The 17,833-nt window shown below is 37.4% G+C and overlaps 1 protein-coding gene across 1 annotated transcript in view; it reads right to left on the bottom strand.

Annotated features, from left to right (window-relative positions):
- Nucleotides 1–17,833, bottom strand: part of ARCN1 (archain 1) — a 30,081-nt gene that overhangs the window by 10,900 nt on the left and 1,348 nt on the right. Inside the window, exons 2-6 of the mRNA XM_004689203.2 lie at nt 8,002–8,265; nt 6,234–6,413; nt 5,903–6,108; nt 4,125–4,289; nt 873–1,038 (exon numbers count right to left, since the gene is read on the bottom strand). Of these exons, the coding sequence (XP_004689260.1) occupies nt 873–1,038; nt 4,125–4,289; nt 5,903–6,108; nt 6,234–6,413; nt 8,002–8,265 (981 nt within the window). The remainder of the gene's footprint in view (nt 1–872; nt 1,039–4,124; nt 4,290–5,902; nt 6,109–6,233; nt 6,414–8,001; nt 8,266–17,833) is intronic.

Here is a 17,833-nt window from a genome sequence, read left to right on the forward strand (position 1 = left end):
TTTTTTTTTTAAAGATTTATTTATGCATATAGAACTGGGGTGCAGACCAGAGGTGCAGGGGCGGTTGAGAGGATTCACCAGCGACACAGTAGGAAACAGAACAGGCAGATCGAAGAAGTACAATGCTGAAGGGAACTGCAGGCGAGACAGGAGAGGTCTGCTGCACGATGTGGATCACGTATGGGGTGGGGGACAGAACCCTCACTGGAGCAGCTGCAGCCAGCTTGCAGTGCTGCAATTTAACACATTGCACCACGAGGGAGGAAAGGGGCCTCCCTATGATGTTTAATGCATCATTGTTGGAGTGTGATGTCATTCCTTAGCCTCTGCAATGACCTTTAGCTCAATTCCAATATTAAAAGACCCTTTTGGGGCATCCTACTGGTGCAAGGGATTAGAGCACAACATTATGAAGCTATCCACAGCCATGCAGTGTGAGTTCAATCCCCTGCCAGGGAGGTGTCCCATATGACGCAGCAGACCTCTTTTGACCTGTTTGCTGCAATCCTCAGTAGTGCATTTTAGTCCATCTGCCTATTCTGCTCCCCACTCTGTCTCTGGTGAATTCTCTTAGCCGCTGCATCTCTGGCCTGTACCCCAGTTTTTGTATGCATAAATAAATAAAACATCTTGGGGGGAAAAAAAAAAAGACACTTTTAATACAGCTGCTGTCAATCACACTCAACCAGCTTGGGAAGAAATTTGTTGCCTCGAGTCATCAACTACACATAGCCAGTTAATTTCTTTCCTATGTATCTGGAATGTCATTCATTACATAACCTAAATAATTTTGTGTTCTGTGGTTCATGTGAGGTATTTCTGTTGAGAAAGACAAACCAAATCTTACTCCCTTATCAAAAACCTTTACACACCTGTAGCTGCACTCCTTTCTTATCTTCATTTTCCACATGAAGACGAATTCGGCCAAATTTATCATCTGAGATCCTAAGCATGATCATGCCATGTAACTCCATATTCTGTAATCCACCATCTCGTCCACAGGTTAGTGTGATCTTTTCTTCAATCTTCATGTGCACACTGTAGAAAAAAAGTAATATATTTGTTTAGAATAGCAGAAACCATGAAACTACCTATCTACAAGGTTTAATGGTAATCAGTCATCAATTTATTTTAAGGTGCAACTACTATATATATCAAAATTTAAAGCATTACACCTTGACCCAGTAACCCCTCATCCTACAAGATAAATTCTCACTCATGCAAAAACAACCTATTAAGATATTCACCAAAGAACCACTTGTAATAGCAAAAGCTTAGACAATAACTTATATTTACACCAATGAGGAACTACTTAAATACAGAAAGGTATATCAACAAAAATGAATCCTAACCAGTGTTGGGAGGAGGTGTGACAATTCAGAAAGCTTTCTATTTATAAGTAATTTTTGCCCTTTTTTTTTATAAAGATTATTTATGCACTGAAGAACTGGGGTGCAGGCCAGTGGTCCAGGGGGTAAGAGGATTCACCAGAGGCAGAGTGAGGAACAGAACAGGTGGACTGACTGAAATATACTGCTGAGGGGAGCAGTGGAAAGGCAAAGGTCTACTATGCTATGTGTGGGTTTGCTCCCTGGCCAGGATCAAACTCAGGCTGTAGTGGTGCATCTAGGCCATCAGGGAGACATCTTGTAATTTCAAAAATTAAAACTATACTAGCCATGCATGTATACTCTGTTTACCTATCTAAAACATGTTATCTATCATTTTGTAATCTCTCTAATAACATATTATGTATGTATATATTTGATTCCCCCCTGACCATTTAGTGGAATAATACAAATATCATAAAAGGAATAGTCTTTTACATAAACAAGGTTATGTTACTAGCATCACAAATTTATATGGAAACACTACTAATCTACCATTCATATGCCAATTTTGTCAGTTGATCTAGTAATATCCTTTACAGAAGTATAGATTCATGCTAAAGTAATGCCCTTATTTTTTTAAAAGATTTTATTTCTGCATACAGAAATGGGGTACAGACCAGAAGCTCAGGGGTGGTGAGAGGCTTCACCAGAGACAGAGTGGGGAGCAGAACAGGCAGATTGACGAAGTACACTGCTGAGGGGAGCAGCAGGCGGGTCAGGAGAGGTCTGAAATATACTGCTGAGGGGAGCAGTGGAAAGGCAAAGGTCTACTATGCTATGTGTGGGTTTGCCATGTGGTCACCTCTGGGGCAGGCGGGGATCGAACTCATGTGGAAGTGGCTTTAGCTTCTTAGTGCTGTGCTTTAACCCGCTGCGCCACCAGGGAGGGCCCCACCCTTAGTTTTAAAAAAAAATATTTTATTTATGCATATAATAGCTGGGGTACAGACAAAAGATGCAAAGTGTGAGAGGATACACCAGAGACAGAGTGGGGAGCAGAACAAGCAGATCAACTAAAATACATTGCTGAGGGAAGCAGCTGGCAAGACAAGAGAGGTCTGCTGCACCATATGGGTCACCTCCGTAGACAGGGATCCATAGCTTCATAGTGTGGTGCTTTAACCCCTTGTGCCACCAGGGAGGGTCCAAGTATTGCCCTTCTTTATTGTTTCAAATATGGAAATCCTTATTTCCAAAATAAGTGAAAAACAGAATATGTATGTACATGTTTTTATTCAATTATACATAGACTATTCTCCCTTAGGAATACATACAAAAAAACTAGTTAACACTAGTTTACTCCAAAAAGAGAAACTGGCATGGATGGGGAGAAGAGTATACTGCAGTAATTTTGCACCTCTCAAATTTTGAACTATATGAATGCATAACATAATAAAAATAAGATTAAAGGTATTGATCCCTGGTGATGCATGGAGTTAAACATACCCTATGAAGTTATCCGTAGCCACTGCAGCACGAGTTCCATCCCCAGCCAGGGAGCTGACCTACATGGTAAGGTGGATTTCTCCTGTCTTGGTCTCTGCTCCCCCACAGCAGGGATTTCAGTGGATTTCAGTCAATCTGCCTGTTCTGTTCCCTGCTCTGTCTCTGGTGTATCCTCTCATTCCTCACACCTCTGGTCTATACCCCAGTTCTTGTATGCATAAGTAAATAAATCTCTTGAAAAAAAAAAAGGTATTGCTCCTGTGGACAATTATTAAATATAATCTACCCATATTCTTGTTTAAAACTGTACTTTAGCTGGATGGACTATAGAGGATGAAAAGAACACTATGGCGTTAAGAGTACTGTTCTCTGTTCAACTTCTAAATCTTGCCCCTCCACACACACACACAAAAAAGGCACGACTCAAGATCACAAAGAAGACTGTCTCAGACAATGAAAGCTCCCATTTACTTTTACAAGAGTATGTACACACACAAAAAGTATTTATTCAGAAAACAGAGTCTCAAAACCTCTCTACTATCTTTTTAAAATAGTGTCAAGTCTCTGTCTCACTCAAAGCAAACACTAGGAGCAGCACAGCAGCTCTAGTGATTGACAAGATTTATTCTGAGGTAACCCTTTCAATTTCATAAACAAGAGGACATACAAAATACTCTTCTTTTATGCACACCTGACAGAGGTATCCTCTCAAACTCATCTTTCACCTGACCTCAAAACCATCAGCAACAGAAGAAGGTCTGGGCTTCAAAACAAGAAATCTGATTTATGAATATGTGAACTTAACAACTACCACTGAAAAATGTTACCAACCAACACCCTAGTCATGAGCTAAAAGACATTTCCAAATCTATATTGGGTGAAATACTTAAAAGATGTTAATTTACTGTTAAAAGACATTTATAAATCTTATATTAAAGACTGATTCTCCTTAAATTTAAATAAGAAAGACACGTCAATACATTTTGAAGGGGTTCATCATAGGTCCAGCCCTCTAGTTCAAGTCATAGAGACAAAGTATACACAAGGCATGAAGACAAGTTATTTTTAATTTAGCCAGCAGAGTTGATAAATGTTTCAAACTTCATATAAAATTAGCTGAGTCTCCATTCATGGGTGAAGTAAGAATATAACTCATGTTAGTTCTAAAGTACACCCTACGTCTTTTTTAAATCAGGAAAAATTAAGACAGAAAAAGAACTTACAGTGCACTGAAATAAAAATTTTAAATATCATATGGTCTTTCTTAGTGAAAAATTTATGACTTACCTTTCCATATTAATGGGTGGAGCATGTACTTTGCTTGCTTCCGAGGTACGCTTGCCCATATTGGAGGACACGATAGTTTCACCTTCAGATTTCAACTTGTCCACAAAATTATCTACTTCCTTTCCTTTGGCTCCAAGTTTCAAAGCCTTGCTGGGGCCTGAAGGCCTAAGGGGAAGAATACAAATATGAAAAAATAAACACATGATTACAAAAATAATAACCCAAGATGATAGAAGCTTTCCCTGCAGCTGTTCTTTCAGAGGAATATGAAGACCTCCAGGGAAAATAATTCACGCTATCTAGTGCTTTGTGGACAACTAAATTGTTCCCTGCCCAAAACAGCTGCTGAGTCATTACACATGTAAGCTTCAAGCATCCAAATACCAAAGAGATAATTTTATAAGCATATGTAATCTGATAAAAATTTTGTACCTTCCATCCAGATAAACGTAGCTGTGCTTAAACTTTTGCATATAATTTCAAGTTTTTCAGATTCCCCCTGAAATCCATCATGAGTATGAAGATTAAAAATCTGTGTTTCAGGGGCCTTTCTGTGGCGCAATGGGTTAAGCCGCAGCACTATGAAGCTGTCCATCACCACTGTAGCATAAACTTTTTTTTTTATTAAAAAGTTTATTTTTACATCATTTTGCACATTTTTTTTTCATCTCAATTGTAATCCCCACGGGTTTCCCATCACCAAATCACCCCTGTGCCACCACCATAGTCCTGTGCATTTCCCTCCCTTCCCCCCCGCCCCCGTTTTTGATCCTATTCCCCACTCCACCCCCACAGAATGTCTCTGGTCTATGGTTGTTCATTATTTTTGTTATTTTCTCGCCTGGTCCATTATACTCCTGCTATGAGTGAAACCATCCAGTATTTTTCTTTCTCTTTCTGGCTTATCTCACTAAGCATGATCTTTTCCAGCTCCATCCAAGTTGCTGCAAAAGACATGTGTTTCTCTTTTTTGGTTGCTGAGTAATATTCCATTGTATATATGTACCACATCTTTCTAATCCAGTCATCTACTTTTGGGCATTTGGGCTGCTTCCATGTTTTTCCAATTGTAAATAAAGCAGCAATAAACATGGGGGTACAAGTATCTTTTTCAATCAGTGTTTTTGTGTCTTTTGGGTAGATACCTAGGAGTGGGATTGCTGGGTCATAGGGAAGCTCCATGTTTAGCAGTTTGAGGAACCTCCAAACAGTTTTCCATAGTGGTTGTACTAGTTTGCATTCCCACCAGCAATGTAGCATAAACTTTTTAAAACGCCCTTTCATAAATAGGTAAATATTTCCTCTCCTAAAACAAGGCACCTCTTGTAGGAAACAGGTCATAGTATAATTTGTAAAACAACTCTTTTACACAAAAGGAAAAATACCACACTGACATTTCTCATTCCTACATCCCCAAATTTATTTTTATGCTTTATTTCATCAAATCACTCATTATTTACTGCTTGCTAGAATCAGACATCACTAAGCTGCTGGCGGTAACATGGATTATACCTAGGGGTCTCCCTGATAGTGCAGAGCTTAAAGCGCAGTGCTATCAAGTTATCACCAGCCACTGTGGCATGAGTTTGATCCTTGGTCAGAGAGCTAAACCACATGACATGGCTAATCTCTTGTCTCACCCACTGTTCCCCTCAGCTGTGTATTTTTCATCTATTCTGCTCCCCTCTGCCATACCTCTGGCCTACATCCCAGTTCTTGTATGCATAAATAAATAAAAGTAAACCTTTAAAAAAAACAAAAACAGCCATGGATTATACCTGGCTGGTGCAGGTGCCACTTTTGGTTTATCAGTTTCAATGATGGTCTCTGTAATCATAGTAGTTGAGCTACCCCCAGACACAGCAGAGCTTCCAAATCCCCCAAATCCTGGTGCTTTTTTGCCCAGTCTCTCTGCATCTCTTCGGGCCTGTTGTAATTCCTTTGCTTTACGTCGCATCTCAGCCTTGGCTTCACGTTCTTGAGTCTACAAAAAGAGACACATGTGAATGTAGCTTTTAGTACAGTACATATTAGCAACAACAAAAAAAGACAGACAGCAGTCTTAAAAGATATACAAACTACAGATTTCCCAGGGAAAAACTTATTTACCTCTCTGACAGCTCTGAAAACCTTCTCTTCATGAGAATCCATTTCTGTAAAGGTTCTGATCTGTGCCAGGTTAACATTCTCCCGGTATCCCAAGGCGACGATTTCATCAAAAGCAAAAATCAAGTCAAAACAGTGCTCAGATATTTCATTCTCCTCTAAGGCTCGGCAATATTCAGGGATCTAATCATGAATAGCAATGAAAAAGATTTAGAATTTATCAGTACTTATATTTTCTAAGTCTTACTCTTTGAGGTAAGGGAAGTGAATAACCTAAAATTTCTGAGTTGAACCCTAGAGACTAAAGGTATGACACAGATGCCAAGAAGCTGAATTTTTAAGAAATATCCCACAAGTCTAATGAATATGTTCTGAGAAACCAAGATGTATTCACAAGTATTTATTAAGCAACTATTATACTACCAGGTTAAGGTAGGGATAAGAAGGAACAAGTAATGTATGTGCCTAATGGAGGTGGTGTTTATAGTCTAACAGGAACAGAAAACACTAGGTACACAAATAAATGCACACAGCCAGTGACTGTCATTTATAAAGCAAAGCATGTGAGTATGACTTAGAGGCAGAGAGCCTCTCTATGAGGTAACTATCTAACGATAGGAAAAAGTTAGTCAGTAAACTGGGGCAAAAACATCCAGTTGGATTTCCCCAACTCCCTTCCGTCCAGGCTCTGGTCTAAGAGCACTGCAAAGGACACTGTGGCCAAGAGAATTAAGCTCCTCCCTTACTGTCGAGGTTTTTAGAGCCAGCAGAAACATGGCAAGAGATAGCAATGAGGAAGCATCTAGAGGACCCCTTCTCTCCTTTGTTAGGTACCAGTGGCAGATGTTCTCTGGCCAGGGGCAAAGATCCAACTCCCTGCCTTCTGAAAATCCTGGTGCCCATTTCCTTTCCTTCACTGAAGTGTCCCTAAAGTCAGTTAGCCAAGCCAGAATCTCGGACTGAGCCGGGGCTGTGGCAATGCCCAGACAGGCCTCACAGCACTTCAAGAGCACTGTTCACATGGGCAGGGTCTTCAGGGCATCTTTCTTGATTTTAAGTCCAGGTCCCTGGGTATCACAGGGACAAGGTAGGACCAGTCCCAAGAATTATGGAGCACATGACGTCACCGAAGAGGCTGATTCCCTTCCTGACAGGCTGGACAGCACGTAAGGAAGACATGGGCCTGGGACCTTCTAGGAGGGGAAGGGGAGTCATTGGCATAATGAAGGGCAGGTAGACAGCTAGGGCTAGCTAGAAGTCCTGGGCCACTTCTTCCAGAAATGGTCTGCCATATCTAGGGTAGCTATGCTGTGGGTAGCTCTGATCAGGTGAATGACACTGATGAGGAACAAGTCTTATCCTTTAAAGTATAAATTTCAATAAACTTGAGTTCCTTTCTTAACTCCATCTGTACTTTAAAGAAGGCTTTGGCATAAAGTTTGTGTGTGTATGTATCTGTAAGGCTTATCTAAAGAATAACTAAAAATAGGACCAAACAAATGTCAGAACTGCAAAGGCAGAATACAGTAACTATTCAAGAACTTGGAAACAGAAGTGTAGTTCCTTCTTTAGGGTATTCAGAGCCTAAGAGAATGCCCAGTAAATGCTGAATGTACAGGGGCAATAAGCTGCTGGGGTGAAGGAGCGGGAGGCATGAAATATACAAGCTGATAAATAATAGCTGCTTTTGGGGGAAATCGTTTCACACAGAAAATTTTAAAAGAAAAAAAAATGTTTTAAGTAGCCCACTATTATAGAAGGAGTATCTTACCACTCTTGAGAAGAGCCTTAGGGTCTCCAGATCTTCTAAGATATTGCTATTTTTGGTAGTAATCAATACCATGTACAGTTTCTCCATAGGCTGGTAGACGTATCTTACACTCTCTGTTTCAACAAATGTATGTTGTTTTCCAGTGTTCATGAGCTTTGGAAAAGCTGCTAATAAGCCTTCAATCCGAGTGCGGGTCATCTCCACAAACTGTCGAGAAACAATAGCCTTTCCTGCTTTCGTGCAGACTGCTGCTGCCAACAGCACCTGCCAGGAACATATAAATAAGTGCTAATTAATTATTTCTTCACGTTTTCTCAAAATCCTCAGATCATCTAAGGTACGACATATGCAGTTATTTAGTGACATGACTCTCCAAATCAAGTTCACTGCTTTTTATTACAGTATGTAAGTCATACAATAAAACAAAGAAGAAAATGAGGCCACTATTTCTACTTTTTTGTAACATACCTAAAGAAAACCTTATTGAAGAAAAAAAAATTTCCAGGTTTACACATGCGTTGTTAATGAGGTTCCTGTGCTCAGATCTGGGCTGCTCTCTTGCTTTTATAGCCCCATAAAGAATTGTTTAATTTTTTTTCTAAAAATAGAGTTTTTCACAGATAAAGCAAGTCAAAGATTTATAAGAAGTCCTTGGAATTTCCTTTTATTTTTATATAGCAAAATGGAACCAGTCAAGTGAGTCTAGGTTTATTTCCTACTTTTTGATTAACCTTCCCATCTACACTATCCCACCTCCAGACATGTAAACAATCTGTAAAATTAAAAATAAAATGACCAACTGCTTCACACAGATTTTGACACTGGACAATGATAAAGACAATCGCTCTTCTATTAGAGTCTGGCATTTCACTAAACAAAACACCAAAGTAAGAAGAGGAGACCTCTTCTTACACTCTATTAGCAGAGTGTAAGAAAATTAAGTACAGTGTTAACACCCTCTTCAGGGCAGGAACCCAAGGGCTCACAAGTAACAAAAAGACTATTTACACATTTTTAAAGCTTCAGCGCTCAACTACAAAGTCTGCAATTCTTGGTTAAATTTCTCAGTTTTAGACTGTCCTCTATAGGTGAGCAATGTGAAGAAAAAAACAGTCTATTTGAATAAAATTTTCTTAGTGCTTAAACACATCAATAAAATTTTATAATAATTACAGGAAAACATAAGGAACTTTTATATCAAGAATAGGTAACAAGGGAATTTGGAAGATATCATCATGCTTACTTTCCAAGCAGCCAGGTAATTTATGTTGGAAAAGTGCTCGATCTATACCTTGCACAAATAATTTCTACTAAACAATTTTTTTTTTTAAATTTCAAGTGACGGGGCAGATTTTATCATGTGAAATACCTCAAGAAATACTGTCAACTGCCTTATTTCCCAAATAAGTTAAGTAGAGGCAGATTTAAGAAATCAATAAAGCTCTCTGTTTCTAAGTCTATCAAGTCACCTCTCCTGCCTAACCCACTGCTGCCCTCAGCAGTGTATTTCAGTAGATCTGCCTGTACTGCTCCCTACTCTATCTCTGGTGAATCCTCCTACCCCTCTATACCCCAGTTCTTTATGCATAAATAAAAATAAAAATAAAAAAAGCAGAAAATGTCAGAGGCATAAAATGAGCTCCCTTAAAAGTTCAAAAAGTCGTGTTTATTTTTTTTTAATAAACAGTTTTGTACTTAAGACATTTATCTTTCACCAGCACTAACTACTTTGGAAATTTTTGGCATCACCCAGGCATGAGACAACAATATACTAAGATACTATGGTGGGAGTGAGCATTTATGGACCCACAGTACACTCATGTCTTAGCTTTCTCCTATATACTCTCATGGCTTTAGCTTTCTCCTATCTTTAGCATTATTTATTTTTCATTGTTGTCTGTAGAGCTTTTAAATTTCAGGTATGACTAACATAAAAAATTATAAGGTATTCAGAGTATACATTACAGTGATTCCATGTCTTTAAATCTAAATAAAATGTATGTTAAAGGTTTGGTCAAATAAGGAAATTATTGATATACAAATAGTATCTTAAATAACTGATAAAAAACTGACCTAAATCTATCATCAGGCAAGAATACTTGTTTATATAACAAATAAATAAAAATAAATATATATATTTATATAACAAATAAACAAATAAAACAAATAAATAATAAAAATCAAACATATTTAAGAAATTTGATTTCACTTTTTTTTTCAGCTATCTACATATAGATCTTCTTTCACTTTTGATAGGATAGATCCTGATAAACTGAAAATCTCTTAAGCATTTAATAACTCAAACCTATGAAACATAACAAGCTTAGCCTACTCTACCATAAATGTGTGTAGAATACTTACAGTAGCTAAAATAATCTTAACAGAGTCTATGATATCATAAAGTGTTGGATATTATCTATAATTTATTGGAAATTGTACTGAAAGTGAAAAACAGAAAGATCTAATGCATACTGAATGACTATCACTTTCCACATCACTGAAAAATCTAGATTGAATTATTCTGTATTATTTATGTATTTCTGGCAAAAAAAGAGACAAAAATGGCAAAAAAAAAAAGACAAAAATGTAGCTGCTGCTTCAGCTTATCAATGACAAGTACATGAGTTAGTGTACTGGTTTACTAAAGATTTATGTGCATTATATCCAAATAAGGTAAGATTTTTGCCCAAAATTAACCTTCAAGAGAGGGATATGTGTCATATAAAAACTTTCACAAGTGTTCATAGCAATTTTATCCATAATAGCTAAAAAGATGAAAAGCCAAATGTACATCAACTGATGAGTAAGTAAACAAAATATGGTATACTCATATAATCGAACATTATTCTGCCATAAGGAATAAGGGATATGTTACAAGACGTATGAACTGGAAATACTAAGTGTAAGAAACTAAATATAAAAGGTCACATCCTATTTCCATTTCTATTTATATGAAATATCCAGACTATGTAAAACAGAGAGAAAGCTGATTAGTGGTCATCTGGGGCTGACTTAGGGAAGGTATGAGTAGCTGCTAATGAATACAGAGTTTCTTTTTAGGGTTATGAAAATGTTCTAAGCTTAGGTAGTAGTAATGATTGCCAAGTTCTGTGAATACATAGCAAATGTACAAAACACTGAATTGTACTTTGAGAGACTAAATTTTACTATATATTACTGACCAATATTACTTCACGAAAGAACTGAAGAAAAGAAGGTCTACCCTTTTGGCTCTTTGAGCAGCACATTGGTAGTTGCCAAAAACAAGTGCCCATGAAAGGTCCCTATAAAAAGGGAGCCAAGAAGAAAGTGGTTCATCCACTGTCTTAAGAAAGATTGGTATGATGTGAAAGCACCAGCTATGTCCAATACAAGACACTTCCTGGTGGTGCAAGGGGCTAGAGTGCAGTACTATGAAGCTGCCAGCAGCCACTGCTACATGAGTTCCACCCTCAGCCAAGGAGGTGACCCACATACACAACAGACCTCTCCTGTCTCACTGGCTGCTCCCTGCTTTGTCTCTGGTGTATCCTCTCACTGCCCCCCCAACTCTGGCCTGTACCCCAGTTCTTGTATGCATAAGTAAATAAATCTTTTAAAAAATTCATTTTAATAAAGCAATTATTCCTCAATTTAAAATCTCATTCAAATTTAGAATCTAAACATGTATATCATAAAGTTAATCATTACAATATCATAACAACACATTTGATTTTTCATTCATTCATTCATACAGAAATGGGATACAAGCTAGAGGTGCAGGGGCAGTGAGAAGATTCACCAGAGACAGAGTAGGCAGCAGAACAGCCAAATTAATGAAGTACATGCTGAGGGGAGCAGCAGGCAAGGCAGGAGAGGTCTGCTGCGCCATGTGTGTCACCTCCTTCACCAAGGATCTCTTGCTAAATAAACTCTTGCTAAAGCAGCCACAGCTAGCTTTATAGTGCTGTGCTTTAACCCACTGCGCCACCAGGGAGCGCCACGTTTGATTTTTTTTTTTTACGTATTTATTTATTTATTTAGCATAGAAAAACTGAGGTATAGGCCAGATACAAGAGTCAAGAGGACAGAGCAAGGAGAACAGGCGGATTTACTGAAATACACTGCCACAGGGGGCAGGTGGCAAGACAGAAGAGGTCTGCTGTGCCATATGTGGGTTATTCTCCTTTCTGAGGGGATGGAACTAAGGCTTTAGCAGGGACAACACTTGAGACTTAAACCCTAGGCCACCAAGGAGGCCCCACATTTGATTTTTTTTATGTTATACTCCTAAAAGTTTAAATACCCTGTCATAAAATAAAATATAAATACCCTAATCGCCAAAAAACTTTTCTTCTAAATATTGTTATCAGAAAAAATGGGGAATTCCCTTATATTTAGGATTATCTCACTTTGGTTTCTCATTAGAAGTAGTGTTCTTCTAAACTTGCAAAGCACCAATTTGATATACTATAAAAGCAAAATGATTAGGAGTAAGACCTAGAATATAGTTTTTTTCTTCTATTTACTATCTATCTGAACTTAAAAGTTACACAATCTCTGTGACCTTCAGTTTTTCCTATAAAATGGAGTACCAGGCCCTCCCTGGTGTAAAGCACAGCACTATGAAGCTATTGCAGACACTGTAGCACGAGTTCAATCCCCAGCCAGGGAGGTGACCCACATGGTACAGCAGACCTCTCCTGTCCTGCTGGCTGCTCCCCTCAGCAGTGTATTTCAGTACATCTGCTTGTTCTGCTCCCACTCTGGTGAATCCTCTCATTCCCTGCACCTTTGGCCTGTGCCCCAGTCTTGTATGCATAAATAAATCTTAAAAAAGTAGTATCATCTCACTACCTCAAAGCACTAAGTGGGTCTAAGGAGTATAAAACACCATACAACTTATACCACATACATGCACAATGTAAAACAGCACCATTATTAATAATCAATTAATTTAATTAATAAATAAGTTTGGCAAGAAATGTACCCATTAAGAAATGTCTATCATTTCAAGGCAATGGATTTTTACCTGTATTTTGATATTTAAATAATGGACACAACTCTCTCCATACGAAATTTTACATACAATTTCAGGGAATTCACAGATCCTTTACAGCAATAATTCTCAAATAGGCCAACAGAGTCACTATGCAGTAAGAAATATCACTAGTAATGGAAGTATATAATATAATTCTGGTAGCACTCCCTACCAAAATGGGGCAGAAACCCATAGTCCTAAGAATCTTTGGTCTCCTATCTTAGAATTTTAAAAAGTTTAAAGGAAAAAAATAATTCCCAGTTAAGATAATAAATATAGGGACAGCTGGTGGTGCAAGGGGTTAAGTCTCAGCACTATGAAGCTATCGAGTTGGATCCCGATCAAGAAGGTGATCCAGATGGTGTGACATATCCGTCCATAGCTCCCCTCAGAAGTGTATTTCAGTAGCTTTGCCTGTTCTGCTCCCCATTCTGTCTCTGGTGAATCCTCTCATCCCCTGCACCTCTGGCCTGTGCCCCTACTCTTTTATGCATAAATAAATAAATCTAAAAAATAATTTGAAAGATATTAAGTACAGCACAATTTAAACAAAATGTTTACCTAGAGAAAACTGCTAATGCTAAACCTTCAGATCTATATAAATGTTCTGATTTAATTAATACAAGACCTATACTTAATAATAATCCTGTTTGAAATAGTATTTGTAGGTTGCAGGGTAGTTCTTAGGTACCCTAAAAATGCCCTCATATCCTACAGATAGAATTTAGATTAAAGTCATTATTAAAGGCAACCTCAAAGGGAAAAAGGAACAAAAGGCAACCTGTAACTAGAAAGGTGTGTGCTATGGAGAAGGGCACTTTGCTAGACAGTGCATGATTAAGGGCACATTATAGACACTGGAAATCTCAATTTTAGCCATATTGTAAGAATTAACTAAATATTTACTGAATATCTACTATATATACTAGGTATTTTCTGAGAATACAAACAGGAAATAGGCAGGCACTCTTTCCTTGAAGAACCCAAGTAGGGATAAAACAGAAATGTAAGTAACTGTAATATGAGACAGAATATGTTAAGTAATGTATCATGGGAAATCAGAGGCTGAAGAGATTACTTTTAGTTGATTAAGACTGGGGATGAAAGAAACAACACTTAAATTACGCTTTGATGAATTGGGGTTTTTGAGTGTAAAGATGCAGAAACAGCTGGGTAAAATAGTAAGTACTAAGCAGGAAATCTCTGAGACTTTGAGTCACTCCATTATCCAGATGCAAGCAAAACAGGGCTCCCAAAAGAGAACTAAGTGACCCACACTAAGTATGGCTGTAAAACTGGAAATACCCAGGATACCACAACCACTGCTCTACGAGGCCGACACAGGTTTCTATTCATGTTGGATATGGTCACTTTTAAACAAGATAAATTTAACCTATCCTAAATTACTATCTGGCTTCTTAAATGCCTTGAAATTATAGTTTCCTTCATACCAATACTTACTGATGTCTAGCAATTATTAAAGTATAACATATACAAAAGGTAAATTCTTCCCTCTATAATTTGATGATTTTATTTGGGGGAAGTATGATTCTCTGAGGCTTATTTTTGGAAAAGAAAATATAACCTAAAAGGAATTTCCAAGAACCTTTGATTGTTTTTACACATGCAAAAACTGAGGGACCAGAAGTTAAAGGATTTTCCCAGGACTGTTAAAAAGTCTCAGATAAGTAGAGCCTCCTCAAGCAACTTTTAATGTATTTACTAAAATTTGAGTGTATTATTGTTTTTGTATTAAGTAACACTTTCTCCTATCCAGATTTAAATTACACCATCGGAAACATCCTTGAGAAAAGAAATCTAGGGAAGCAGATTTCTGTTCAGTCTCTGCTATTTATCATGTGTCCTTGAATAAGTCACTTAATTGCTTTTTGAATATGCCTAAAATCAGAGTCAGTTTAAATGAAATCTAAAGTACCTTTGAATCTTTTTTTTTTTTTTAAGATTTATTTATGCATACAAGAACTGGGGCACAGGCCAAAGGTGCAGGGGGTAAGAGGATTCATCAGAGAGAGTAGGGAGAACAGACAGATCTACTGAAATGCACTGCTGGGGGGAGCAGGTGAGGCAGGAGAGATCTGCCATGCTGTGTCCATCACTTCACTGGGAATGGAACTCATGCTGCAGTAGCCTCTGATAGCTTTGTAGTGCTGTGCTTTAACCTGTTGTACCACCAGGGAGGACCCACCTTTGAATCTTTTAAGATTTTGTAAGCCCAAGCATGTAAAAACTTTCAGCAAAAGAAAACACAGTACTTCAATTTCACACCCCCTCCTCCAAAAGTAATGACTTTGGAGTTATATGTTTTAAAATATTAAGCTCTTAGAAGGCAAACTACCTAACCAAAACAAACTGTGTGTGCAAAAGAGCTGCCATATCACCCTTTTATTCACACTAGTGACAGAGATCCAAGAAAAAAAGCAGATAGTATCTCAGCATAAATATACTCAACTCTCCTAAGAAAAATCCTGAACTGACTTGAACTTCCAAATGCTTAGTATTCCTTACTTTCAGACTTAACCATTATTTTCTCCTTAATTCATTGTAACAAACTTAGTAAGGCTAAGTTTGTCATAAAGGATCATTTTGTCTTTTGTATGAATGAAGTAATTACAGATAAAATCTGAGGTAAGATTATAATAAAATCTGACCACATACTAAACCTAAAATCTGAAACGTTACTCAGTGATTGTTTCAAACCCATCACAAGCTTTGTTCTAATAAGGACATTTTTCTCAGTTTCTACAGTGAACTACTTATTTGCAGATTAAGTAGATGGCAAAATAATGGAAACATAAAATCATGGTCACTCTTTGCTGTCAAACAACCAAAACTACATAAAGAACAAAACAGCTGTGGAGCTGTTGTATTATATATGAAAAAGGGAAAGACAAGCAAAAATAATCTCCTAATTGGGAACTGCTACTACTGTGTAGGATTTCACATTCTACTCTTATGTGTAGTTCAACCAAACAATTCAAATCTAGCTTTCTAGTAATTAGTAACTTTTGGGATCTAACCTTAAGATTGTTAATATTTAATTTGAACATTATAGTAAGATCTATTGTCTACGTTTAATAAGTAAGAACAGTACTCTGTAGACGGGCAAAGATTTCACAGACTTGTACTACCATGTGACTTAATATTAAGCTTATTAATAATTTTTTGTTATCTAATTTGTTTATTTTTATATTTAGTTTATGCAAGTATGTTTATGATGGAAAAAACTGTGATATATGACAAATCTTGACAGTAAGAACATGTTCTCAATCTATAGGAAAAAAGATCAAATCAAAAGATGTCTTTTACTTCATAATAAATTCATCATAAATCATTTGATTTTGTACCTGTCTATTTATCTACTAGGACTTCACAGTATAGGAATAGAACTTGTGCGACAATGGCTGCTGACTGCTTCATTTTGTGTTTTGTTCAGTACCTAAGCCAAAGGAAATTTATGTCCCTTACTTTGAAATGCATTTAAATTAAAAAAAAAAAAAAAAAAAGGATGGATTAGATGTAGTAAAACAGTATGGTGAAATGTTGATTATAGAATTTAACTGGTGGAAACTCCCTGGTGGTTCAACAGAGATTAAAGCACAATGCTATGAAGCTACCACCGCCACTGCAGCACAAGTTCGATCCCCAGTGAGGGAGCTGACCCACATGGCTTCAGTAGATCTGCCTCTTCTGCTCCTGTCTCTGGTGAATCCTCTCACCCTCCCCTGTTCCTCTGGCCTGTACTCCAGTTCTGTATAAATAAATAAATCTTTTTTTAAAGAAAGAATTTAACTGGTGGGTTTCTTTTTAAATTTTTTATTTATTTATGCATACAAGAACTGGTGTGGGAGAGGGTTGAGAGGATTCATCAGAGACAGTGTGGGGTGCAGAACAGGCAGACTGAAGCACACTGCTGAGGGGGCCTGCAGGCAAGACAGAAACAGGAGAGGGTCAGAAGCAGGCCTTGTGGATGGGAATTGGAACTAGGGCAGCAGTGGCTGCTGACTGCTTCACAGTGCTAAGACTTAATCCCTTGCGCCACCAGGGAGGCCTCTTACCTGGTGGTTTTATGAGTGAAAAACTGTCAAGGTCTTCAACTTTTCTAGATGTTTTAAATTTTTATAATAAAATGATACGGAAAAATCAATTTTCAGAAATTTTGATACAACTTTTAGAGCCAAACAATCTTACAAAATGCCACTCTGTTTGGCCATCTCTATTGTCCAGGGATCTCTTGAAATCGGATGTAAAAACATCACAGAAAAAGTAGTACCTAATGTCTTAAGACGGCAGGAGGAACAAGTACTGGGATTAGCTGTTTTCTAGAGCACACAAATCTGGGTATCTGTATCACATCATGCCCAAATAAACCAAAATATATGTATATTTGACACAATATAAGTCCAAGTACACCTGTCAAAATAACATGCAAAAATTCATATTTTGTTTATCACTCAACACCTAGAGTTTTACCTTCCCTGAGTTATCAATGATTTAAAAAAATCACATTCCACAAACTTTTTAACAAGCAAGATTTCTGTAAAGTGATCTAGTCTTTATGTTGTTTCTATATAACACAAGTTTAAATCTGACTATTAAAATCATTTTATGCTCTAAAACACACTACAAATACATTCAGGATGTAAACGGAGAGCTTAGAAATCTCTACTGAAATACTGAGTTTCCTAGTGGAAATAAAAATATCAGGCGTGTTTGGGCATTTTCATGTCCAACATAAAAATTTAATGAGTCAAATCCGCTTGATGCAATTTATATGCCTTTAGTTGAAAAACA

The sequence above is a fragment of the Condylura cristata genome, unplaced genomic scaffold, assembly GCF_000260355.1.
Source record: "Condylura cristata isolate star-nosed mole 26May11 unplaced genomic scaffold, ConCri1.0 scaffold00025, whole genome shotgun sequence".
NCBI lineage: Eukaryota > Metazoa > Chordata > Mammalia > Eulipotyphla > Talpidae > Condylura > Condylura cristata.